This window comes from Oncorhynchus clarkii, unplaced genomic scaffold (genome assembly GCF_045791955.1).
Source record: "Oncorhynchus clarkii lewisi isolate Uvic-CL-2024 unplaced genomic scaffold, UVic_Ocla_1.0 unplaced_contig_13658_pilon_pilon, whole genome shotgun sequence".
NCBI classification, from domain to species: domain Eukaryota; kingdom Metazoa; phylum Chordata; class Actinopteri; order Salmoniformes; family Salmonidae; genus Oncorhynchus; species Oncorhynchus clarkii.
The window spans coordinates 46962-74479 of NW_027257995.1; the positions used below are offsets into that span (position 1 = coordinate 46962).

The window sequence follows — 27518 nt, forward strand, 5'->3', positions numbered from 1 at the left end:
GTGGGTTAGGGTCAGGGTTACCTGGAAGAGGTAGGGTGGGTTAGGGTCTGGGTTACCTGAAAAGGTAGGGTGGGTTAGGGTCAGGGTTACCTGAAGAGGTAGGGTGGGTTAAGGTCAGGGTTACCTGAAGAGGTAGGGTGGGTTAGGGTCAGGGTTACCTGAAGAGGTAGGGTGGGTTAGGGTCAGGGTTACCTGGAAGAGGTAGGGTGGGTTAGGGTCAGGGTTACCTGGAAGAGGTAGGGTGGGTTAGGGTCAGGGTTACCTGGAAGAGGTAGGGTGGGTTAGGGTCAGGGTTACCTGAAGAGGTAGGGTGGGTTAGGGTCAGGGTTACCTGGAAGAGGTAGGGTGGGTTAGGGTCAGGGTTACCTGGAAGAGGTAGGTTGGGTTAGGGCCAGGGTTACCTAAAGAGGTAGGGTGGGTTAGGGTTACCTGAAGAGGTAGGGTGAGTTAGGGTCAGGGTTACCTGAAGAGGTAGGGTGGGTCAGGGTCAGGGTCAGGTTTACCTGAAGAGGTATCAGGGTGGGTTAGGGTCAGGGTTACCTGGGAGAGGTAGGGTGGGTTAGGGTCAGGTTTACCTGGAAGAGGTAGGGTGAGTTAGGGTCAGGGTTACCTGAAGAGGTAGGGTGGGTCACGGTCAGGTTTACCTGAAGAGGTATCAGGGTGGGTTAGGGTCAGTGTTACCTGGAAGAGGTAGGGTGGGTTAGGGTCAGGGTTACCTGGAAGAGGTAGGGTGGGTTAGGGTCAGGGTTACCTGGAAGAGGTAGGGTGGGTTAGGGTCAGGGTTACCGGAAGAGGTAGGATGGGTTAAGGTTACCTGGAAGAGGTTGGGTGGGTCAGGGTTACCTGGAAGAGGTAGGGTGGGTCAGGGTTACCTGGAAGAGGTAGGGTGGGTCAGGGTTACCTGGAAGAGGTAGGGTGGGTCAGGGTTACCTGGAAGAGTTAGGGTGGGTCATGGTTACCTGGAAGAGTTAGGGTGGGTCATGGTTACCTGGAAGAGTTAGGGTGGGTCATGGTTACCTGGAAGAGGTAGGGTGGGTCAGGGTTACCTGGAAGAGGTAGGGTGGTGGGCGTCCAGGTCCACAGCCAGATGGAAGCAGATCGCTGTCTGAAGACTGTTTCAGTAGAGGATCCCTGAGAGCAGAGCGACCACGGCCCAGGGGAGAACGCAGCCTGGGCTTCAGGCTCTGGGAGTCTGAGGTGGTGGAGGGCAGAGTTTTCGGGGTGGCAGTGAAAGGCTGTGGGGGTTCTGGGGAGGGCAGGGTGGGGGGCAGGCTGGGGGCCGGGGTGCTGCTGGGGGATAAGATGTTCTCTATGTGAGGGTCTCCCTCCTCCACCCCTGAGTCTGGAGCTGACTCCCCTCCTCCCCTGCCCTCACCTGCCTGGGGTCTCCGTGGTGACAGGCTGAGGGAGGAGGGGGGCTGGGTGGGGGAGGGGGGCGTGGCAAACACCAGGGGAGGAGACACCAGACCAATCTTACGAAGCTCCTCCCTCGTCTCCTCATCACTGGATGACAGCAGTGCAGGGGGCAGGGTCACCGTGTAAGGCCCTCCCTCCAGACTCTTCCTCCTCTCTGATTGGCCCTGGGTTATCGTATAAGGCCCGCCCTCCTCCTCTGAGCTGCCAACGGTCAGACTTCTCCTCCTCTGTAATTGTCCATGCAGCGCCTCAATCAGCTCTTCCCCCAGACCCCGTCCTGCCGGCTGGCTTTCATTGGTTATATTGATGGTCACCTGACTGATGGGAGGGAGGGGCATAGCCTGCCAACGCTCGGGGGAGGGCACAGCAGGAGATGTGACTCCGCCTTCTGTCTCTGGCCGCTCTACGACTGGCCGCTCCAGCTGTCCTTCAAGGAAAATGGGTGGGTTGATACGTTTATGATGGAGCTCAGGGCTGGTCAGGGGAGGAGGGGTTCGTTTGGGCCTGGGCTCGGGGCTGGGTGAGTGTGCGTGTTTCGGCCTGGGCTCGGGGCTAGGTGAGTGTGCGTGTTTGGTTCTGGGTTCAGGGCTGGGTGTGCGTGCAGTGAGAGCTCGTTCGCGGGCAGCGAGGGCCAGGGCGAGGGGGGAGGAGGGGTCCAGAGGCTTGCCTGTCAGTGGGTGGAGAAAGGTGGAGTGGGGGGAGGAGGAGGGGGAGAGGACGGGGATGGGGGGGGGCAGCTCCCCCAGGTCATCTACAGAGTGGGACTGGGTCAGTAGGATGGGAGGGGGCTCTGAACCCCCTCCCTCCACTGACAGGAAGAAGGAGGACCTACGGCCCTGAGGGGGCGTGACCCGTATCTGAGCACGCTCAGTGAGCACCTGCTGCTGGTATAGCTCTGCCCTGCTGGGCCCCTCCTCCACCTGCAGCTGTTTGAGGAGCGGAGACTTGCGGCGCTGAGGCTTGCTGGGGGGGGCAGGCAGCTGACCCACGTTGGCATACGGGTTCTCTACTGGTCGGCCACGCCTCCTGTTGCTGCTGCGCTCCGATGGAGGGTTAGGGCTGGGGGCAGGGCTGGTTCTGGAGAGGATGCTGGGGCTAGGGGCAGGGCTGGTTCTGGAGAGGGGGCTGGGGGCAGGGCTGGTTCTGGAGAGGGGGCTGGGGGAGGCAGCAGGGCTGGTTCTGGAGAGGGGGCTGGGAGAAGCAGCAGGGCTGGGTCGGGACAGGCCCAGCCCTGCTGTAGCCCCAGAAGGTCGGCCTAGGGGGGCAAATTCTGCAGGTAGATAGCCTGGTACAGGTGAGTCCTGCAGGATGATCATGGAGCGAGCTTTCCTCTGCCGCTCTGCATGGCTCCGAGACGTTGGCGAATCACAGACCTCGTGCAGCCTAGGTTCCGCCCCCGGCTTGAAGCTGGAGTGTGATTGATCGGCTGCTCGCTGCGGGGGAGGTGGAGGGCAGAAGGCCGGTGGCGGGCCAGAGTCCAGGAAGTAGTGAGAGGGGGGAGGAGGGGGGGCAGTCTGGGGAGGAGGAGGTATGAAGCCATCAGTCATCGAAGAGCTCCTTGGAAACCGATGCTCTCCAATCAGTGCAGAGATCCTGTCATCCTCTGGTGCACCTGCAGGGGAGAGACTGGGATATTATAACCTGAATATAACCTTAACCTCTAAAGGTATAAGCCTTGGGTGGGGGGGATTATCAGTCTGCTTATTAAACAGAATCTCTGTATTCCCACGTGGACACATTTTGACAGGAGTGGACCCTCTTGCTTTGCCTCCTCCTCTCTACCATAGGTTGTGTAAGCAGTTTGGTTGTTGTTGCTGGTAACATTATCTGAGCGGGTGCTGTCTATGTGTGAGTAGCATGGCTCAGCCTCAGGCCTGTTTCATGAGCGCCTAGGTCCAATAGCCATGGTTCGCCACTGGATTCTGGTAATAGTTAGAATAATGTAATTGTCTCACCGAAGGACTTGGTCCGAGACATTCCACGAGGCAGCTGCATGGTGGCTTTCTCCAGACCCAAGGAAACCCCTGGAGGAACAGGCAGGCCCTGCCGCTCAAACAAAGACTACAACACACACACACACCACACACCACACCACACCTCACCACACCACACACACACACACACACACACACCACACACCACACACCTCACCACACCACACACACACACACACACACCACACCACACCACACCACACACACACACACACATACAGACACCACACACACACACACACCCACACCACACATACAGTGAGAGAATACCTGGGATCACATGCGTTTTAAAGAAACAGCATTTGTCTGGACCAGTAGTGAATCGTGACTGAGTGAATCAGCAGTAAATCGTGACTGAGTGAATCAGCAGTAAATCGTGACTGAGTGAATCAGCAGTAAATCGTGACTGAGTGAATCAGCAGTAAATCGTGACTGAGTGAATCAGCAGTAAATCGTGACTGAGTGAACCAGCAGTAAATCGTGACTGAGTGAACCAGCAGTAAATCGTGACTGAGTGAACCATCAGTAAATCGTGACTGAGTGAACCAGCAGTAAATCGTGACTGAGTGAATCAGCAGTAAATCGTGACTGAGTGAATCAGCAGTAAATCTTGACTGAGTGAATCAGCAGTAAATCGTGACTGAGTGAATCAATAGTGACTCATCCGACTTACGTTGATCTCTTGTTGAGTAATTCGTCTGCTGGTTGGACGCTGCTTCACGGTGGCCGCTCTGTAGTCCGCCTCCAAGGGGCATTTTCTCATCATGGCCTCCTGGGACCCAGTCAACATCTCGTCCAGCTTTTCTGAAATACAACAAAGTACACAGTACAACAAAGTACACAGTACAACACAGTACTACATAGCACTACAACACAGTACTATAACACAGTACTATAACACAGTACCAATTAGCACTACACAGTACTACATAGCTCTACAACACAGTACTACAACATAGTACTACAACACAGTACTACATAGCACTACAACACAGTACTACAACACAGTACTACAACACAGTACCACATAGTACTACAACACAGTACTACAACACAGTACAACACCACACAGCACTACAACACAAGACATAAATACAACACAGTAATACAACACAGTACACCACATAACTACAACACAGTACCACATAGCACTACAACACATAACTACAACACAGTACCACAACACAACTACAATACAGCACTACAACACAGTACAACACATCACAACACAGTACTACAACACAGTACCACATAGCACTACAACACAGTACTACAACACAGTACTACAACACAGTACCACATAGCACTACAACACAGTACTACAACACAGTACCGCATAACACTACAGATAACTACAACAGTACTACAAGACAGTACCACATAGCACTACAACACAGTACAACACATAACTACAACACAATACAACACAGTACTACAACACAGTACAGCAACACAGTAATACATAGCAGTACTACACAGTACTATATAGCACTACACAGTAAAACACAGTATTACATAGCACTACATAGTAAAACACAGTACTACATAGCACTACACAGTAAAACACAGTATTACATAGCACTACAACACAGCATTACATTGCACTACAAAGTACTGCATAGCACTACACAGTAAAACACAGTATTACATAGCACTACAACACAGAATTACATAGCACTACTACACAACATTACATAGCACTACTACACAACATTACATAGCACTACAACACAATACAATTCCAACACAACACACACTCACCCCCTCGTCTCCTCCTGGCAGAGGCTTACAGGAGAAAGTACAGATCAGGTCACTCACTGTGTGTGTGTGTGTGTGTGTGTGTGTGTGTGTGTGTGTGTGTGTGTGTGTGTGTGTGTGTGTGTGTGTGTGTGTGTGTGTGTGTGTGTGTGTGTGTGTGTGTGTGTGTGTGTGTATGTCTCTCTTTCTCTCTCTCCTACCTATCTCTTCCAGTTCAGCAGTCATAGATTTGGAGCGCAGTGTGAGCGACGTGCTGGGTGCTCTCTTAGGCGGAGGAGGTGCTGTTGGGGGATGTCAGCCAATCAAATGAGTCACAGCATGACCAAAACCCATCCATTCACCTTTATCACAGAAATCACACAGAAACACACACACACTATCCCGTACCTTTCTTACGGACTAAGTCAGACTCAGGTTTGCGTGTGACTGAAACAACCTTCATCAGCAGCTGACTTCCTCCCTGACGGATCAGCGACACCACCTGTCTATGACCCACCTTCACCACATCACTACCATTTACCTGACACACACACACACACACACACACACACACACATACATTCAACATAGGGTTAGGGTTACATAGCACTGCAGAGTACAACCTGTCTATGACCCACCTTCACCACATCACTACCATTTACCTGACAGACACACACACACACACACACACACACACACACCATTCCACCACTGGCCATTGTATTAATAGAATGTACTTCTGCGTCTGTATTTAGTTGTGTGCCATAAACATGTATAGAGGACTCTAGTGCCCAAAAGCATATTTTAGCCCGGGCATTCCAATTACGACTACGACTTTCACCATTTTGAAGTAGTCTGGGTGGGACTTCCTGTGGGTTAAAGAAGGATCATCATCAAATCAAATCAAATCAAATGTATTTGTCACATACACATGGTTAGCAGATGTTAATGCGAGTGTGGCGAAATGCTTGTGCTTCTAGTTCCGACAATGCATTAATAACCAACGAGTAATCTAACTAACAATTCCAAAACTACTACCTTATACACACAAGTGTAAAGGGATAAAGAATATGTACATAAAGATATATGAATGAGTGATGGTACAGAGCGGCATAGGCAAGATGCAGTAGATGGTATCGAGTACAGTATATACATATGAGATGAGTATGTAAACAAAGTGGCATAGTTTAAAGTGGCTAGTGATACATGTATTACATAAAGATGCAGTAGATGATATAGAGTGCAGTATATACGTATACGTATGAGATTAATAATGTAGGGTATGTAAACATTACATTAAGTAGCATTGTTTAAAGTGGCTAGTGATATATTTACATCATTTCCCATCAATTCCCATTATTAAAGTGGCTGGAGTTGAGTCAGTGTCAGTGTGTTGGCAGCAGCCACTCAATGTTAGTGGTGGCTGTTTAACAGTCTGATGGCCTTGAGGTAGAAGCTGTTTTTCAGTCTCTCGGTCCCAGCTGTAGCACCTGTACTGACCTCGCCTTCTGGATGATAGCGGGGTGAACAGGCAGTGGCTCGGGTGGTTGTTGTCCTTGATGATCTTCATGGCCTTCCTGTGACATCGGGTGGTGTAGGTTTCCTGGAGGGCAGGTAGTTTGCCCCCGGTGATGCGTTGTGCAGACCTCACTACCCTCTGGAGAGCCTTACGGTTGTGGGCGGAGCAGTTGCCGTACCAGGCGGTGATACAGCCCGACAGGATGCTCTCGATTGAGCATCTGTAGAAGTTTGTGAGTGCTTTTGGTGACAAGCCGAATTTCTTCAGCTTCCTGAAGTTGAAGAGGCGCTGCTGCGCCTTCTTCACGATGCTGTCTGTGTGGGTGGACCAATTCAGTTTGTCTGTGATGTGTACTTCGAGGAACTTAAAACTTACTACCCTCTCCACTACTGTCCCATCGATGTGGATAGGGGGGTGTTCCCTCTGCTGTTTCCTGAAGTCCACAATCATCTCCTTAGTTTTGTTGATGTTGAGTGTGAGGTTATTTTCCTGACACCACACTCCGAGGGCCCTCACCTCCTCCCTGTAGGCCGTCTCGTCGTTGTTGGTAATCAAGCCTACCGCAAACTTGATGATTGAGTTGGAGGCGTGCATGGCCACGTCGTGGGTGAACAGGGAGTACAGGAGAGGGCTCAGAACGCACCCTTGTGGGGCCCCAGTGTTGAGGATCAGCGGGGTGGAGATGTTGTTACCTACCCTCACCACCTGGGGGCGGCCCGTCAGGAAGTCCAGTACCCAGTTGCACAGGGCGGGGTCGAGACCCAGGGTCTCGAGCTTGATGACAAGTTTGGAGGGTACTATGGAGTTAAATGCTGAGCTGTAGTCGATGAACAGCATTTTCACATAGGTATTCCTCTTGTCCAGATGGGTTAGGGCAGTGTGCAGTGTGGTTGAGATTGCATCGTCTGTGGACCTATTTGGGCGGTAAGCAAATTGGAGTGGGTCTAGGGTGTCAGGTAGGGTGGAGGTGATATGGTCCTTGACTAGTCTCTCAAAGCACTTCATGATGACGGAAGTGAGTGCTACGGGGCGGTAGTCGTTTAGCTCAGTTACCTTAGCTTTCTTGGGAACAGGAACAATGGTGGATTGATTGAATATGTCCGTAAACACACCAGCCAGCTGGTCTGCGCATGCTCTGAGGGCGCGGCTGGGAATGCCGTCTGGGCCTGCAGCCTTGCGAGGGTTAACACGTTTAAATGTTTTACTCACCTCGGCTGCAGTGAAGGAGAGTCCGCATGTTTTGGTTTGCAGGCCGTGTCAGTGGCACTGTATTGTCCTCAAAGCGAGCAAAAAAGTTATTTAGTCTGCCTGGAAGCAAGACATCCTGGTCCGTGACAGTGCTGGTTTTCTTTTTGTAATCCGTGATTGACTGTAGACCCTGCCACATACCTCTTGTGTCTGAGCCGTTGAATTGCGATTCTACTTTGTCTCTATACTGAAGCTTAGCTTGTTTGATTGCCTTTCGGAGGGAATAGCTACACTGTTTGTATTCGGTCATGTTTCCGGTCACCTTGCCCTGATTAAAAGCAGTGGTTCGCGCTTTAAGTTTCACGCGAATGCTGCCATCAATCCACGGTTTCTAGTTTGGGAATGTTTTAATTGTTGCTATGGGAACGACATCTTCAACGCCCGTTCTAATGAACTCGCTCACCGAATCAGCGTATTCGTCAATGTTGTTGTTTGACGCAATACGAAACATATCCCAGTCCACGTGATGGAAGCAGTCTTGGAGCGTGGAATCAGATTGGTCGGACCAGGGTTGAACAGACCTCAGCGCGGGAGCTTCTTGTTTTAGCTTCTGTCTATAAGCAGGGAGCAACAAAATGGAGTCGTGGTCAGCTTTTCCGAAAGGAGGGCGGGGGAGGGCCTTATATGCCTCACGGACATTAGAATAGCAATGATTCAAGGTTTTACCAGCCCTGGTTGCACAATCGATATGCTGATACAATTTAGGGAGTCTTGTTTTCAGATTAGCCTTGTTAAAATCCCCAGCTACAATGAATGCAGCCTCAGGATATGTGGATTCCAGTTTGCAAAGAGTCAAATAAAGTTTGTTCAGAGCCATCGATGTGTCTGCTTGGGGGGGAATATATACGGTTGTGATTATAATCGAAAATAATTCCCTTGGTAGATAATGTGGTCGACATTTGATTGTGAGGAATTCTAAATCAGGTGAACAGAAGGACTTGAGTTCCTGTATGTTGTTGTGACCACACCACGTATCGTTAACCATAAAGCATACGCCCCTGCCTAATCATATGTTTCCATCCAGGTCATTAGGAGGGATCAGCCAATTAATTAGACTGGTGAGAAAACATTCCATACAGAAGGTGGCAGTAAATCACCAACCTTGTCTTTAAACCTGTTCAGACTACACCCTCCAGGGGGCAGTAAATCATCAACCTTGTCTTTAAACCTGTTCAGACTACACCTTCCAGTAAGCACCCTTTCAGTTTGTTAACCAACTCGTAGAAGTAGTAGAACAAGAACATCGGCTACTTGGTCTCAATGGCACTGTTGCAGCGGCGGATTTAGGTATGGGAGACATGGGCAGCCTCCCGAGGAGACATGGGCGGCCTCCCGGGGAGACATGGGCGGCCTCCCGGGGAGACATGGGCGGCCTCCCGAGGAGACATGGGCGGCCTCCCGAGGAGACATGGGCGGCCTCCCGAGGAGACATGGGCGGCCTCCCGAGGAGACATGGGCGGCCTCCCGGGGAGACATGGGCGGCCTCCCGGGGAGACATGGGCGGCCTCCCGGGGAGACATGGGCGGCCTCCCGGGGAGACATGGGCGGCCTCCCGGGGAGACATGGGCGGCCTCCCGGGGAGACATGGGCGGCCTCCCGGGGAGACATGGGCGGCCGCCCGGGCGGCATCTTGTTGGGCACCCGCACCCAAAAATTTGGAATGGTGACATTTGCTCGATCGGTTTTCAATCGCTCATTTGCACATCACATCAATTAAATCATGTCACCGTGTGGGAATGTGGGTCAATTAACCTTGTTGGAGTGGGTGACCTGATTCTAGTTTGGGAAGGTCTCCCACTCAGAAGTGCCAGATGGGGAGGGGGTAGGTTGACCTCAGGTCTCCCCACTGGAAGCCCGAGGTAGGGGGGGGGGGCGGGGGTAGGTTGACCTCAGGTCTCCCCACTGGAAGCCTGAGGTAGGGGGGGGCGGGGGTAGGTTGACCTCAGGTCTCCCCACTGGAAGCCCGAAGTAGGGGGGGGCGGGGGTAGGTTGACCTCAGGTCTCCCCACGGGAAGCCCGAGGTAGGGGGGGGCGGGGGTAGGTTGACCTCAGGTCTCCCCACTGGAAGCCCGAGGTAGGGGGGGCGGGGGTAGGTTGACCTCAGGTCTCCCCACTAGAAGCCCGAGGTAGGGGGGGGCGGGGTTTGGTTGACCTCAGGTCTCCCCACTAGAAGCCCGAGGTAGGGGAGGGGGCGGGGGTAGGTTGACCTCAGGTCTCCCCTCTGGCAGCCCGAGGTAGGGGGGGGGGGCGGGGTTAGGTTGACCTCAGGTCTCCCCACTGGAAGCCCGAGGTAGGGGGAGCGGGGGAATCTATCAAATAGTGAACCTCTATCTTTGTACAGTACTAATGCAATTAATAAAATCAGACACATTGTGAAATGCTACCAAATAAACCACAATTCATTCATAATACTGTGAATATATCGTTTCACAGACATATTGGTGCATTGTTTTTCTGGTTTCTGTGAAATGGTTAATAATAATATAAAACCAGTCTGCACACCACCAAGGTGAATTGGTTTAGTCTTGACTCTTGGTTGACAGTGTTGGGGGAGATGAGTAATGTATTGATGCTCGAGTGCCAAATCAACACAAATGGATAAGAAAAGGTCCACGCCATCAGGTGCCCAGTTTAGGAGAAAGAAGAAGAGGAGAAACGAGCAAAAGATAACGGTATGCAGCTGTGTCATCTTTTTATGAGTATAATATTATGCATGTAATGAAACAGGCTAGTATTAGGGTCAGGGTTAGGGTTAGGTCATCTCTTTCTGAGTATAATATTATGCATGTAATGAAACAGGCTAGTATTAGGGTTAGGGTTAGGGTTAGGTCATCTCTTTCTGAGTATAATATTATGCATGTAATGAAACAGGCTAGTATAACTCTTATGTTTGTTAGCCTATGTTGCTCGCTATGCTATTACATATAGGGTGACAATATTCCGTTTTCTGTCCAACTAGCTTCCATAACATAGGATATAATTTCACACAGTTTCATCATGATAATGTGTGTAGCCTGCAACCTAACTAGCACATTATTGATTTGGTTAACTTTCATTGAGGTAACATCATAAAGGTTTTCTGTGATTGAACTGACTAGGTCCTGAGCTCAGTAAAGGGGAATGTCCAATGCTGTAGGCTAACTTAAAATACTTAAAATGTACCTACCTCATCCCCATACTGTTTATATTTATTTACTTTTCTGCTCTTTTGCACACCAATATCTCTACCTGTACATGACCATCTGATCATTTATCACTCCAGTGTTAATCTGCAAAATTGTAATTATGCCTTTTGCACACAATGTATATAGACTCTCTTTTTTTCTTTTTTCTACTGTGTTATTGACTTGTTTATTGTTTATTCCATGTGTAACTCTGTGTTGTTGTCTGTTCACACTGCTATGCTTTATCTTGGCCAGGTCGCAGTTGTAAATGAGAACTTGTTCTCTACTAGCCTACCTGGTTAAATAAAGGTGTTCTCTACTAGCCTACCTGGTTAAATAAAGGTGTTCTCAACTGGCCTACCTGGTTAAATAAAGGTGTTCTCAACTGGCCTACCTGGTTAAATAAAGGTGTTCTCAACTGGTCTACCTGGTTAAATAAAGGTGTTCTCTACTAGCCTACCTGGTTAAATAAAGGTGTTCTCAACTAGCCTACCTGGTTAAATAAAGGTGTTCTCAACTAGCCTACCTGGTTAAATAAAGGTGTTCTCTACTAGCCTACCTGGTTAAATAAAGGTGTTCTCAACTGGTCTACCTGGTTAAATAAAGGTGTTCTCAACTAGCCTACCTGGTTAAATAAAGGTGTTCTCAACTAGCCTACCTGGTTAAATAAAGGTGTTCTCTACTAGCCTACCTGGTTAAATAAAGGTGTTCTCAACTAGCCTACCTGGTTAAATAAAGGTGTTCTCTACTAGCCTACCTGGTTAAATAAAGGTGTTCTCTACTAGCCTACCTGGTTAAATAAAGGTGTTCTCTACTAGCCTACCTGGTTAAATAAAGGTGTTCTCTACTAGCCTACCTGGTTAAATAAAGGTGTTCTCAACTAGCCTACCTGGTTAAATAAAGGTGTTCTCAACTAGCCTACCTGGTTAAATAAAGGTGTTCTCTACTAGCCTACCTGGTTAAATAAAGGTGTTCTCAACTAGCCTACCTGGTTAAATAAAGGTGTTCTCTACTAGCCTACCTGGTTAAATAAAGGTGTTCTCTACTAGCCTACCTGGTTAAATAAAGGTGTTCTCAACTAGCCTACCTGGTTAAATAAAGGTGTTCTCAACTGGCCCACCTGGTTAAATAAAGGTGTTCTCAACTAGCCTACCTGGTTAAATAAAGGTGTTCTCAACTAGCCTACCTGGTTAAATAAAGGTGTTCTCAACTGGCCTACCTGGTTAAATAAAGGTGTTCTCAACTGGCCCACCTGGTTAAATAAAGGTGTTCTCAACTAGCCTACCTGGTTAAATAAAGGTGTTCTCTACTAGCCTACCTGGTTAAATAAAGGTGTTCTCTACTAGCCTACCTGGTTAAATAAAGGTGTTCTCAACTAGCCTACCTGGTTAAATAAAGGTGTTCTCAACTAGCCTACCTGGTTAAATAAAGGTGTTCTCAACTAGCCTACCTGGTTAAATAAAGGTGTTCTCTACTAGCCTACCTGGTTAAATAAAGGTGTTCTCTACTAGCCTACCTGGTTAAATAAAGGTGTTCTCTACTAGCCTACCTGGTTAAATAAAGGTGTTCTCTACTAGCCTACCTGGTTAAATAAAGGTGTTCTCAACTAGCCTACCTGGTTAAATAAAGGTGTTCTCAACTGGCCTACCTGGTTAAATAAAGGTGTTCTCAACTGGCCCACCTGGTTAAATAAAGGTGTTCTCAACTAGCCTACCTGGTTAAATAAAGGTGTTCTCTACTAGCCTACCTGGTTAAATAAAGGTGTTCTCTACTAGCCTACCTGGTTAAATAAAGGTGTTCTCAACTAGCCTACCTGGTTAAATAAAGGTGTTCTCAACTAGCCTACCTGGTTAAATAAAGGTGTTCTCAACTAGCCTACCTGGTTAAATAAAGGTGTTCTCTACTAGCCTACCTGGTTAAATAAAGGTGTTCTCTACTAGCCTACCTGGTTAAATAAAGGTGTTCTCTACTAGCCTACCTGGTTAAATAAAGGTGTTCTCTACTAGCCTACCTGGTTAAATAAAGGTGTTCTCTACTAGCCTACCTGGTTAAATAAAGGTGTTCTCTACTAGCCTACCTGGTTAAATAAAGGTGTTCTCAACTAGCCTACCTGGTTAAATAAAGGTGTTCTCAACTAGCCTACCTGGTTAAATAAAGGTGTTCTCAACTAGCCTACCTGGTTAAATAAAGGTGTTCTCTACTAGCCTACCTGGTTAAATAAAGGTGTTCTCTACTAGCCTACCTGGTTAAATAAAGGTGTTCTCTACTAGCCTACCTGGTTAAATAAAGGTGTTCTCTACTAGCCTACCTGGTTAAATAAAGGTGTTCTCAACTAGCCTACCTGGTTAAATAAAGGTGTTCTCAACTGGCCTACCTGGTTAAATAAAGGTGTTCTCAACTGGCCCACCTGGTTAAATAAAGGTGTTCTCAACTAGCCTACCTGGTTAAATAAAGGTGTTCTCTACTAGCCTACCTGGTTAAATAAAGGTGTTCTCTACTAGCCTACCTGGTTAAATAAAGGTGTTCTCAACTAGCCTACCTGGTTAAATAAAGGTGTTCTCAACTAGCCTACCTGGTTAAATAAAGGTGTTCTCAACTAGCCTACCTGGTTAAATAAAGGTGTTCTCTACTAGCCTACCTGGTTAAATAAAGGTGTTCTCTACTAGCCTACCTGGTTAAATAAAGGTGTTCTCTACTAGCCTACCTGGTTAAATAAAGGTGTTCTCTACTAGCCTACCTGGTTAAATAAAGGTGTTCTCTACTAGCCTACCTGGTTAAATAAAGGTGAAATAAAAAAATATATAAAAACATGCACATTTAGGGGCACTTCTGAAATATTATGGAGCACCCTCTGGCACTGGCCAGGATGAGGAGTCATCTACCTCCTCAGCCACACAGGCCTCTTCAGAAATGATCTCTGAGCCTCAGGATGGGGAGACATCTACCTCCTCAGCCACACAGGCCTCTTCAGAAATGATCTCTGAGCCTCAGGACGAGGAGACATCTACCTCCTCAGCCACACAGGCCTCTTCAGAAATGATCTCTGAGCCTCAGGACGAGGAGCCATCTACCTCCTCAGCCACGCAGGCCTCTCCAGAAATGAAGACCCATTTGTTTCCACTTCTCCCCAGCAGGATTCTTCAGGTGTGTTTGTGCGCACGTGGGTACACGCATGTGTGTTTATGTGTGCATCCCTGCATAAAATAAACACAATGACAGACTGGAAACATGCAAGTTTTTTGCTGACTTCACAAGGCAGCAGTCCAGAACCTCAAAACTGCATGAAAACATGGAAAGAACCGGCAATGAGGATCAAAGAGGAAAGTTAAGAGTGTTGAGCCACTGAGGTATGAGGCAGCAGTGGTGAGAGAGCCACTGAGGTATCAGGCAGCCACAGTGAGAGAGCCACTGAGGTATCAGACAGCAGTGGTGAGAGAGCCACTGAGGTATCAGGCAGCCGCGGTGAGAGAGCCACTGAGGTATCAGACAGCCACGGTGAGAGAGCCACTGAGGTATCAGGCAGCCGCGGTGAGAGAGCCACTGAGGTATCAGACAGCCACGGTGAGAGAGCCACTGAGGTATCAGGCAGCAGTGGTGAGAGAGCCACTGAGGTATCAGGCAGCCACGGTGAGAGAGCCACTGAGGAATCAGGCAGCCACGGTGAGAGAGCCACTGAGGTATCAGGCAGCAGTGGTGAGAGAGCCACTGAGGTATCAGGCAGCAGTGGTGAGAGAGCCACTGAGGTATCAGGCAGCAGTGGTGAGAGAGCCACTGAGGTATCAGGCAGCAGTGGTGAGAGAGCCACTGAGGAATCAGGCAGCCACGGTGAGAGCCATTGAGGTATCAGACAGCCACGGTGAGAGAGCCACTGAGGTATCAGGCAGTCACAGTGAGAGAGCCACTGATTGAGGTGAGGGATCAAACCAAAGACCCTGTGATAAAGATTGAGGCCCAGTCCTTGTCAGAGGTGGGATCATACCGCTTCAGCATCTGTACAGTGGTGTGGCATGACATCTTGAGCCAGATCCAACATGTGAGCAAGCTGATGCCGTCTCCAAGTATGCATGTGGATGTTGCAGTAAGTCTTCTCAGAAAGACAGAGAGAGGTCTCAGCAGCTACAGGGCAACATACTTTATGACTGCACAAACTTCAACCAAGGATATTTGCGAGGGTATGAATGTAGAGGCCGTTCTACAACAAAAAAGGCTGAGGTCCACAAAGCAGCACTTTTCATTCAAATCATTCTTTGAGTGATGCCCTGAAGACGCTTGTGGTGACATTTTTTCAATGGCGTTGTTGATGCTGCAACCTCAGCCCTTTTTTTCCACAATGTGGGAAATGTGGGAGAGAAGTTTGGAGTGCTGTCAACCTTCCAAAGTCTCTCAAATGAGAAGCTGACAGAACATTGTGAGGCCCTGAGTATGACACTGCACTATAAAGAACACTCAGACTTGGATGGCAGAGAGCTTGCACAGGAACGGAAGAACTTGCCATCGAAGATCATGACCCTGCTTGAGCTGCTGATATTTCTACACGAAATGAGGCTCTCAGAAATGTATCCAAATTTGTGGACTGCTCTCAGAATTTGTCTCACTCTTCCAGTGACCGTAGCTGAAGCAGAGAGGACCTTTTCAAAGCTGAAGCTCATCAAATCCTACCTGAGGTTCACCATGTCATAGGAACACCTTAGTGGCCTTTCTGTCATCAGTATTAACCATATAATTGCTGAGAAGACTTCTTATGATGATGAAATTGATGACTTTGCATCAAGGAAGGCAAGAAAGGTCAGGGTTTAGATGGCATTTGTGCAATTTAGTTTGTACGTTTCTTGTTTGAATACCAATAGTGTAATAATCAGGTTCTCTTCTTTATAAGTTTGTATTTGTGTGATGTTGAATTTGTGCAATTTAGGTTTTATTTGTGTATTTTTTGTTAGTATTAGTGCAATAATTTGATTATCTTTTTATTTGTATTTATAAACTACAATTTGTTTCTATTTGTCTATTTGTCTGTTCCAAATGTCTGAATAACAATTACAGTTAGTGAAGAATGGTGATCTTTGGGGGGGGGGGGTTCGAGCCATACAAGTTAGAACTGCCACTGCTGTCATAATGAGACAGGTGCAATGTTGTAATCTCTATACATCTCTATGGTGAGTATGAGGGAACAGAAACACTGTGATATCTATACATCTCTATGGTGAGTATAATGGAATAGATATGCTGTGATATCTATACATTTCTATGGTGAGTATAATGGAATAGATATGCTGTGATATCTATACATCTCTATGGTGAGTATAATAGAATAGGTATGCTGTGATATCTATGGTGTGTACGTACAATGATCACGTTGTGAACTCTATACATCTCTCACCTCAATGAGGAAGTCCCCAGTGCGAAGCCCCGCCCTCCAGGCCACGCCCTCCAAGTCAACAGACTCCAGGTACTGCAGCGCCGGGAACGCTGGGGTAGGAGCAAACTCCTCTATTGGGGTCTCCGCTACACACACACACACACACACAAACACGATCTATGTGTCTTAAATTTGAGTTATGTTCAACTGATTTAATATCATTGTCTAGACATTCTCCTAACCTATATACATTCTCCTAAACCTAGATACATTCTCCTAACCCTGATAAATTCTCCTAACCCTAGATACTGACTGACAAGTCAGTTACGAACAAATTCTTATTTTCAATGACGGCCTAGGAACACTGGGTTAACTGCCTGTTCAGGGGCAGAACGACAGCCTTGTCACCTTGTCAGCTCGGGGATTTGAACTTGCAACCTTTCGGTTACTAGTCCAACGCTCTAACCACTAGGCTACCTTGCCACCCCACATTCTCCTACCTAGATACATTCTCCAAACCGTAGATACATTCTCCTAACCCTAGATACATTCTCATAACCCTAGGTACATTCTCATAACCCTAGGTACATTCTCATAACCCTAGGTACATTCTCCTAACCCTAGGTACATTCTCCTAACCCTAGGTACATTCTCCTAACCCCAGATACATTCTCCTAACCTAGATACTTTCTCCTAACCCTAACCCTAGATACATTCTCCTAACCGTAGATACATTCTCCTAACCCTAGATACATTCTCATAACCCGAGGTACATTCTCATAACACTAGGTACATTCTCATAACCCTAGGTACATTCTCCTAACCCTAGGTACATTCTCCTAACCCTAGGTACATTATCCTAACCCTAGATACATTCTCATAACCCTAGATACATTCTCATAACCTAGATACATTCTCCTAACCGTAGATACATTCTCCTAACCCTAGATACATTCTCATAACCCGAGGTACATTCTCATAACCGTAGATACATTCTCCTAACCCTAGATACATTCTCCTAACCCTAGGTACATTCTCCTAACCCTAGATACATTCTCCTAACCCAAGATACATTCTCATAACCAGAGGTACATTCTCCTAACCCTAGGTACATTCTCCTAACCCTAGATACATTCTCATAACCCGAGGTACATTCTCATAACCCTAGGTACATTCTCATAACCCTAGATACATTCTCATAACCCTAGGTACATTCTCCTAACCCTAGGTACATTCTCCTAACCCTAGATACATTCTCCTAACCCTATATACATTCTCATAACCCTAGATACATTCTCCTAACCTAGGTACATTCTCCTAACCCTAGATACATTCTCCTAACCCTAGATACATTCTCCTAACCCTAGATACATTCTCCTAACCTAGGTACATTCTCCTAACCCTAGGTACATTCTCCTAACTCTAGGTACATTCTCCTAACCCTAGGTACATTCTCCTAACCCTAGGTACATTCTCCTAACTCTAGGTACATTCTCCTAACCCTAGGTACATTCTCCTAACCCTAGGTACATTCTCCTAACCCTAGGTACATTCTCCTAACCCTAGGTACATTCTCCTAACTCTAGGTACATTCTCCTAACCCTAGGTACATTCTACTAACCCTAGATACATTCTCCTAACCTAGATACTTTCTCCTAACCCTAACCCTAGATACATTCTCCTAACCGTATATACATTCTTCTAACCCTAGGTACATTCTCATAACCCTAGGTACATTCTCCTAACCCTAGGTACATTCTCCTAACCCTAGGTACATTCTCCTAACCCCAGATACATTCTCCTAACCAAGATACTTTCTCCTAACCCTAACCCTAGATACATTCTCCTAACCGTAGATACATTCTCCTAACCCTAGATACATTCTCATAACCCTAGGTACATTCTCATAACCCTAGGTACATTCTCATAACCCTAGGTACATTCTCATAACCCTAGGTACATTCTCCTAACCCTAGGTACATTCTCCTAACCCTAGGTACAATCTCCTAACCCTAGATACATTATCATAACCCTAGGTACATTCTCATAACCTAGATACATTCTCCTAACCTAGATATATTCTCCTAACCCTAGATAAATTATCCTAACCCTAGGTACATTCTCCTAACCCTAGGTACATTCTCCTAACCCTATATACATTCTCCTGACCCTAGATACATTCTCCTAACCCTAGGTACATTCTCCTAACTTTAGGTACATTCTCCTAACCCTAGGTACATTCTCCTAACCCTAGGTACATTCTCCTAACCCTAGGTACATTCTCCGAACCCTAGGTACATTCTCCTAACCCTAGGTACATTCTCATAACCCTAGGTACATTCTCCTAACTCTAGGTACATTCTCATAACCCTAGATACATTCTCCTAACCTAGATACTTTCTCCTAGCCCTAGATACATTCTCCTAACCGTAGTTACATTCTCCTAACCCTAGGTACATTCTCCTAACCCTAGGTACATTCTCCTAACCCCAGATACATTCTCCTAACCTAGATACTTTCTCCTAATCCTAACCCTAGATACATTCTCCTAACCGTAGATACATTCTCCTAACCCTAGATACATTCTCATAACCCTAGGTACATTCTCATAACCCTAGGTACATTCTCCTAACCCTAGATACATTCTCCTAACCTAGATACTTTCTCCTAACCCTAACCCTAGATACATTCTCCTAACCGTAGATACATTCTCCTAACCCTAGATACATTCTCATAACCCTAGGTACATTCTCATAACCCTAGGTAAATTCTCATAACCCTAGGTACATTCTCCTAACCCTAGGTACATTCTCCTAACCCTAGGTACATTCTCCTAACCCTAGATACATTATCATAACCCTAGGTACATTCTCATAACCTAGATACATTCTCCTAACCTAGATATATTCTCCTAACCCTAGATAAATTCTCCTAACCCTAGGTACATTCTCCTAACCCTAGGTACATTCTCCTAACCCTATATACATTCTCCTGACCCTAGATACATTCTCCTAACCCTAGGTACATTCTCCTAACCCTAGGTACATTCTCATAACCCTAGGTACATTCTCCTAACTCTAGTTACATTCTCCTAACCCTAGGTACATTCTCCTAACCCTAGGTACATTCTTCTAACCCTAGGTACATTCTCCTAACCCTAGGTACATTCTCCTAACCCCAGATACATTCTCCTAACCTAGATACTTTCTCCTAACCCTAACCCTAGATACATTCTCCTAACCGTAGATACATTCTCCTAACCGTAGATACATTCTCCTAACCCTAGATACATTCTCATAACCCTAGGTACATTCTCATAACCCTAGGTACATTCTCATAACCCTAGATACATTCTCATAACCCTAGGTACATTCTCATAACCCTAGGTACATTCTCCTAACCCTAGGTACATTCTCATAACCCTAGGTACATTCTCCTAACTCTAGGTACATTCTCCTAACCCTAGGTACATTCTCCTAACCCCAGATACATTCTCCTAACCTAGATACTTTCTCCTAACCCTAACCCTAGATACATTCTCCTAACCGTATATACATTCTTCTAACCCTAGGTACATTCTCATAACCCTAGGTACATTCTCCTAACCCTAGGTACATTCTCCTAACCCTAGGTACATTCTCCTAACCCCAGATACATTCTCCTAACCAAGATACTTTCTCCTAACCCTAACCCTAGATACATTCTCCTAACCGTAGATACATTCTCCTAACCCTAGATACATTCTCATAACCCTAGGTACATTCTCATAACCCTAGGTACATTCTCATAACCCTAGGTACATTCTCATAACCCTAGGTACATTCTCCTAACCCTAGGTACATTCTCCTAACCCTAGGTACAATCTCCTAACCCTAGATACATTATCATAACCCTAGGTACATTCTCATAACCTAGATACATTCTCCTAACCTAGATATATTCTCCTAACCCTAGATAAATTATCCTAACCCTAGGTACATTCTCCTAACCCTAGGTACATTCTGCTAACGCTATATACATTCTCCTGACCCTAGATACATTCTCCTAACCCTAGGTACATTCTCCTAACCCTAGGTACATTCTCCTAACCCTAGGTACATTCTCCGAACCCTAGGTACATTCTCCTAACCCTAGGTACATTCTCATAACCCTAGGTACATTCTCCTAACTCTAGGTACATTCTCATAACCCTAGATACATTCTCCTAACCTAGATACTTTCTCCTAGCCCTAGATACATTCTCCTAACCGTAGTTACATTCTCCTAACCCTAGGTACATTCTCATAACCCTAGGTACATTCTCCTAACCCTAGGTACATTCTCCTAACCCTAGGTACATTCTCCTAACCCCAGATACATTCTCCTAACCTAGATACTTTCTCCTAATCCTAACCCTAGATACATTCTCCTAACCGTAGATACATTCTCCTAACCCTAGATACATTCTCATAACCCTAGGTACATTCTCATAACCCTAGGTACATTCTCCTAACCCTAGATACATTCTCCTAACCTAGATACTTTCTCCTAACCCTAACCCTAGATACATTCTCCTAACCGTAGATACATTCTCCTAACCCTAGATACATTCTCATAACCCTAGGTACATTCTCATAACCCTAGGTAAATTCTCATAACCCTAGGTACATTCTCCTAACCCTAGGTACATTCTCCTAACCCTAGGTACATTCTCCTAACCCTAGATACATTATCATAACCCTAGGTACATTCTCATAACCTAGATACATTCTCCTAACCTAGATATATTCTCCTAACCCTAGATAAATTCTCCTAACCCTAGGTACATTCTCCTAACCCTAGGTACATTCTCCTAACCCTAGGTACATTCTCCTAACCCTAGGTACATTCTCATAACCCTAGGTACATTCTCCTAACTCTAGTTACATTCTCCTAACCCTAGGTACATTCTCCTAACCCTAGGTACATTCTTCTAACCCTAGGTACATTCTCATAACCCTAGGTACATTCTCATAACCCCAGATACATTCTCCTAACCTAGATACTTTCTCCTAACCCTAACCCTAGATACATTCTCCTAACCGTAGATACATTCTCCTAACCCTAGATACATTCTCATAACCCTAGGTACATTCTCATAACCCTAGGTACATTCTCCTAACCCTAGGTACATTCTCATAACCCTAGGTACATTCTCATAACCGTAGGTACATTCTCATAACCCTAGGTACATTCTCCTAACCCTAGGTACATTCTCCTAACCCCAGATACATTCTCCTAACCTAGATACTTTCTCCTAACCCTAACCCTAGATACATTCTCCTAACCGTAGATAAATTCTCCTAACCCTAGATACATTCTCATAACCCTAGGTACATTCTCCTAACTCTAGTTACATTCTCCTAACCCTAGGTACATTCTCCTAACCCTAGATACATTCTCCTAACCTAGATACTTTCTCCTAGCCCTAGATACATTCTCCTAACCGTAGTTACATTCTCCTAACCGTAGTTACATTCTCCTATCCCTAGGTACATTCTCATAACCCTAGGTACATTCTTCTAACCCTAGGTACATTCTCATAACCCTAGGTACATTCTCCTAACCCCAGATACATTCTCCTAACCTAGATACTTTCTCCTAACCCTAACCCTAGATACATTCTCCTAACCGTAGATACATTCTCCTAACCCTAGATACATTCTCATAACCCTAGGTACATTCTCATAACCCTAGGTACATTCTCCTAACCCTAGATACATTCTCCTAACCTAGATACTTTCTCCTAACCCTAACCCTAGATACATTCTCCTAACCGTAGATACATTCTCCTAACCCTAGAGACATTCTCATAACCCTAGGTACATTCTCATAACCCTAGGTACATTCTCATAACCCTAGGTACATTCTCCTAACCCTAGGTACATTCTCCTAACCCTAGGTACATTCTCCTAACCCTAGATACATTATCATAACCCTAGGTACATTCTCATAACCTAGATACATTCTCCTAACCTAGATATATTCTCCTAACCCTAGATAAATTCTCCTAACCCTAGGTACATTCTCCTAACCCTAGGTACATTCTCCTAACCCTATATACATTCTCCTGACCCTAGATACATTCTCCTAACCCTAGGTACATTCTCCTAACCCTAGGTACATTCTCATAACCCTAGGTACATTCTCCTAACTCTAGTTACATTCTCCTAACCCTAGGTACATTCTCCTAACCCTAGATACATTCTCCTAACCTAGATACTTTCTCCTAGCCCTAGATACATTCTCCTAACCGTAGTTACATTCTCCTATCCCTAGGTACATTCTCATAACCCTAGGTACATTCTTCTATCCCTAGGTACATTCTCCTAACCCTAGGTACATTCTCCTAACCCCAGATACATTCTCATAACCTAGATACTTTCTCCTAACCCTAACCCTAGATACATTCTCCTAACCGTAGATACATTCTCCTAACCCTAGATACATTCTCATAACCCTAGGTACATTCTCATAACCCTAGGTACATTCTCCTAACCCTAGGTACATTCTCATAACCCTAGGTACATTCTCATAACTCTAGGTACATTCTCCTAACCCTAGGTACATTCTCCTAACCCTAGATACATTCTCCTAACCTAGATACTTTCTCCTAGCCCTAGATACATTCTCCTAACCGTAGTTACATTCTCCTAACCCTAGGTACATTCTCATAACCCTAGGTACATTCTTCTAACCCTAGGTACATTCTCCTAACCCTAGGTACATTCTCCTAACCCCAGATACATTCTCCTAACCTAGATACTTTCTCCTAACCCTAACCCTAGATACATTCTCCTAACCGTAGATACATTCTCCTAACCCTAGATACATTCTCATAACCCTAGGTACATTCTCATAACCCTAGGTACATTCTCATAACCCTAGGTACATTCTCCTAACCCTAGGTACATTCTCCTAACCCCAGATACATTCTCCTAACCTAGATACTTTCTCCTAACCCTAACCCTAGATACATTCTCCTAACCGTAGATACATTCTCCTAACCCTAGATACATTCTCATAACCCTAGGTACATTCTCCTAACTCTAGTTACATTCTCCTAACCCTAGGTACATTCTCCTAACCCTAGATACATTCTCCTAACCTAGATACTTTCTCCTAGCCCTAGATACATTCTCCTAACCGTAGTTACATTCTCCTAAACCTAGGTACATTCTCATAACCCTAGGTACATTCTTCTAACCCTAGGTACATTCTCCTAACCCTAGGTACATTCTCCTAACCCCAGATACATTCTCCTAACCTAGATACTTTCTCCTAACCCTAACCCTAGATACATTCTCCTAACCGTAGATACATTCTCCTAACCCTAGATACATTCTCATAACCCTAGGTACATTCTCATAAACCTAGGTACATTCTCCTAACCCTAGGTACATTCTCATAACCCTAGGTACATTCTCCTAACTCTAGGTACATTCTCCTAACCCTAGGTACATTCTCCTAACCCTAGATACATTCTCCTAACCTAGATACTTTCTCCTTGCCCTAGATACATTCTCCTAACCGTAGTTACATTCTCCTAACCCTAGGTACATTCTCATAACCCTAGTTACATTCTTCTAACCCTAGGTACATTCTCCTAACCCTAGGTACATTCTCCTAACCCCAGATACATTCTCCTAACCTAGATACTTTCTCCTAACCCTAACCCTAGATACATTCTCCTAACCGTAGATACATTCTCCTAACCCTAGATACATTCTCATAACCCTAGGTACATTCTCATAACCCTAGGTACATTCTCATAACCCTAGGTACATTCTCCTAACCCTAGGTACATTCTCCTAACCCCAGATACATTCTCCTAACCTAGATACTTTCTCCTAACCCTAACCCTAACCCTAACCCTAACCCTAACCCTAACCCCTAACCCTAACCCTAACCCTAACCCTAACCCTAACCCTAACCGTAGATACATTCTCATAACCCTAGGTACATTCTCATAACCCTAGGTACATTCTCCTAACCCTAGGTACATTCTCATAACCCTAGGTACATTCTCCTAACCTAGATACTTTCTCCTAGCCCTAGATACATTCTCCTAACCGTAGTTACATTCTCCTAACCCTAGGTACATTCTCCTAACCCCAGATACATTCTCCTAACCTAGATACTTTCTCCTAACCCTAACCCTAGATATATTCTCCTAACCGTAGATACATTCTCCTAACCCTAGATACATTCTCATAACCCTAGGTACATTCTCCTAACCTAGATACTTTCTCCTAACCCTAACCCTAGATACATTCTCCTAACCGTAGATACATTCTCCTAACCCTAGATACATTCTCATAACCCTAGGTACATTCTCATAACCCTAGGTACATTCTCATAACCCTAGGTACATTCTCATAACCCTAGGTACATTCTCATAACCCTAGGTACATTCTCCTAACCCTAGGTACATTCTCCTAACCCTAGGTACATTCTCCTAACCCTAGACACATTCTCATAACCCTAGATACATTCTCATAACCTAGATACATTCTCCTAACCTAGATACATTCTCCTAACCCTAGATAAACTCTCCTAACCCTAGGTACATTCTCCTAACCCTAGATACATTCTCCTAACCCTAGGTACATTCTCCTAACCCTAGATACATTCTCCTAACCCTAGGTACATTCTCCTAACCCTAGGTACATTCTCCTAACCCTAGGTACATTCTCCTAACCCTAGGTACATTCTCCTAACCCTAGATACATTCTCCTAACCCTAGATACATTCTCCTAACCCTAGGTACATTCCAACCCTCTTTACCTTTAGCTCCACGGAGGACGAAGCCAAATCCTTCACTGTCTCTCTTCTGTAGCACAGAACTCTTCTCCTCGATGACATAATCACTGGGGTCAGAGGGCAAGGATCAGTTATACAATAGAAGCGGACTTATAATGTGTGTGTGTGTGTGTGTGTGTGTGTGTGTGTGTGTGTGTGTGTGTGTGTGTGTGTGTGCATGTGCACATTAGCTACCTGTAGGAAGTGTAGTTGTCATAGGAACCCACGGTGTAATGTCTGAAAAGCCTCTTGGTGCGATCCTCTCGCGTTTCTACATACACCAGCCAACGCACATGCACGCAAGCACACACGCACACAAATCACACACACTTCAGTCAAGAGACATGTCCTCATTCTCTGAAACATGTCCTCCTCTTCCATTAGAGGGAGAATGTGGGTTAGAGGACCTGCAGTAGGCTAAGCAGAACACACAGTATGATGTGTGTGAGGGTTGGTTCTCCTGTCCTTGTGGGGACTTTAAATCCCCAAAATTCCCACACAAGGATAGTAAAACAAGGAAAACTCTCCCTCGTGGGGACATTTCCCAAGTCCCCGTGAGGAAAATTGCTTTGGGGTTAGGTTTAGGGATAGGGGTACAATTAGGACCAGGGTTAGAATTAGGGTTATATTTAGGGTTAGGGTTTGGGGTTAGGATTTTGGAAGTAAATCACTTTTAGGTCCCCACGAGGAAAGAAGAAAACGTTTGTGTGTTACCTAGGCGTGGGTCGTACTGTCTCATCTGGACCTCTTCAACACAGTCAGCAGGAAACCATCCGGTCCGTCCTTTAACTGAACCCTCCCAGAACCCTCCTTCTCCTATACTCAGCACTGTAACAATAGAATATATTAACATAGGAATATATGCATAATACTATACTGTATAAACTATTGCATTCCCCCCTTCTCCTATACTCAGCACTGTAACAGTAGAATATATTAACATAGGAATATATGCATAATACTATACTGTATAAACTATTGCATTCCCCCCTTCTCCTATACTCAGCACTGTAACAGTAGAATATATTAACATAGGAATACATGCATAATACTATACTGTATAAACTATTGCATTCCCCCCTTCTCCTATACTCAGTACTGGAACAATTTTACATATTAATATAGGAATGTTGGTCCGTGTAACCCTTGGTCCCTGTTGGTCCCTGTTCCCTGTTTGTTAGTTCCTCTAACCCTGTCTGTTAGTACCACTAACCCTGTCTGTTAGTTCCCTGTCTGTTAGTTCCTCTAACCCTGTCTGTTAGTTCCCTGTCTGTTAGTTCCTCTAACCCTGTCTGTTAGTTCCTCTAACCCTGTCTGTTAGTTCCTCTAACCCTGTCTGTTAGTTCCTCTACCCCTGTCTGTTAGTTCCTCTAACCCTGTCTGTTAGTTCCTCTAACCCTGTCTGTTAGTTCCTCTAACCCTGTCTGTTAGTTCCCTGTCTGTTAGTTCCTCTAACCCTGTCTGTTAGTTCCCTGTCTGTTAGTTCCTCTAACCCTGTCTGTTAGTTCCCTGTCTGTTGGTTCCTCTAATCCTGTCTGTTAGTTCCTCTAACCCTGTCTGTTAGTTCCCTGTCTGTTAGTTCCTCTAACCCTGTCTGTTAGTTCCCTGTCTGTTAGCACCTCTAACCCTGTCTGTTAGTTCCCTGTCTGTTAGCACCTCTAACCCTGTCTGTTAGTTCCCTGTCTGTTAGCACCTCTAACCCTGTCTATTAGTTCCTCTAACCCTGTCTGTAAGTTCCCTGTTTGTTAGTTCCCTGTCTGTTGGTTCCTCTAACCCTGTCTGTTAGTACCTCTAACCCTGTATGTAAGTTCCTCTAACCCTGTCTGTTAGTTCCCTGTCTGTTAGTTCCCTGTCTGTTAGTTCCTCTAACCCTGTATGTTAGTTCCCTGTCTGTTAGTTCCTCTAACCCTGTCTGTTAGTTCCCTGTCTGTTAGTTCCCTGTCTGTTAGTTCCTCTAACCCTGTCTGTTAGTACCTCTAACCCTGTCTGTTAGTTCCCTGTCTGTTGGTTCCTCTAAACCTGTCTGTTAGTACCTCTAACCCTGTCTATTACTTCCCTGTCTGTTAGTACCTCTAACCCTGTCTGTTAGTACCTCTAACCCTGTCTGTTAGTTCCCTGTCTGTTAGTACCTCTAACCCTGTCTGTTAGTACCTCTAACCCTGTCTGTTAGTTCCTCTAACCCCGTCTGTTAGTTCCTCTAACCATGTCTGTTAGTACCTCTAACCCTGTCTGTTAGTTCCCTGTCTGTTAGTTCCTCTAACCCT

At 45.7% G+C, this 27518-nt stretch overlaps 1 protein-coding gene across 1 annotated transcript in view; it reads right to left on the reverse strand.

Annotated features, from left to right (window-relative positions):
• Positions 1 to 1013: 1013 nt before the first annotated feature.
• LOC139394435 (SH3 and multiple ankyrin repeat domains protein 3-like) overlaps positions 1014 to 27518 on the reverse strand; it is a 92489-nt gene continuing 65984 nt past the window's right edge. The window contains exons 13-22 of the mRNA XM_071142501.1: positions 25969 to 26082; positions 25450 to 25525; positions 25240 to 25322; positions 16456 to 16580; positions 5556 to 5688; positions 5369 to 5449; positions 5172 to 5195; positions 4084 to 4214; positions 3372 to 3477; positions 1014 to 3028 (exon numbers count right to left, since the gene is read on the reverse strand). Coding sequence (XP_070998602.1) covers positions 1014 to 3028; positions 3372 to 3477; positions 4084 to 4214; positions 5172 to 5195; positions 5369 to 5449; positions 5556 to 5688; positions 16456 to 16580; positions 25240 to 25322; positions 25450 to 25525; positions 25969 to 26082 — 2888 coding nt within the window. The remainder of the gene's footprint in view (positions 3029 to 3371; positions 3478 to 4083; positions 4215 to 5171; positions 5196 to 5368; positions 5450 to 5555; positions 5689 to 16455; positions 16581 to 25239; positions 25323 to 25449; positions 25526 to 25968; positions 26083 to 27518) is intronic.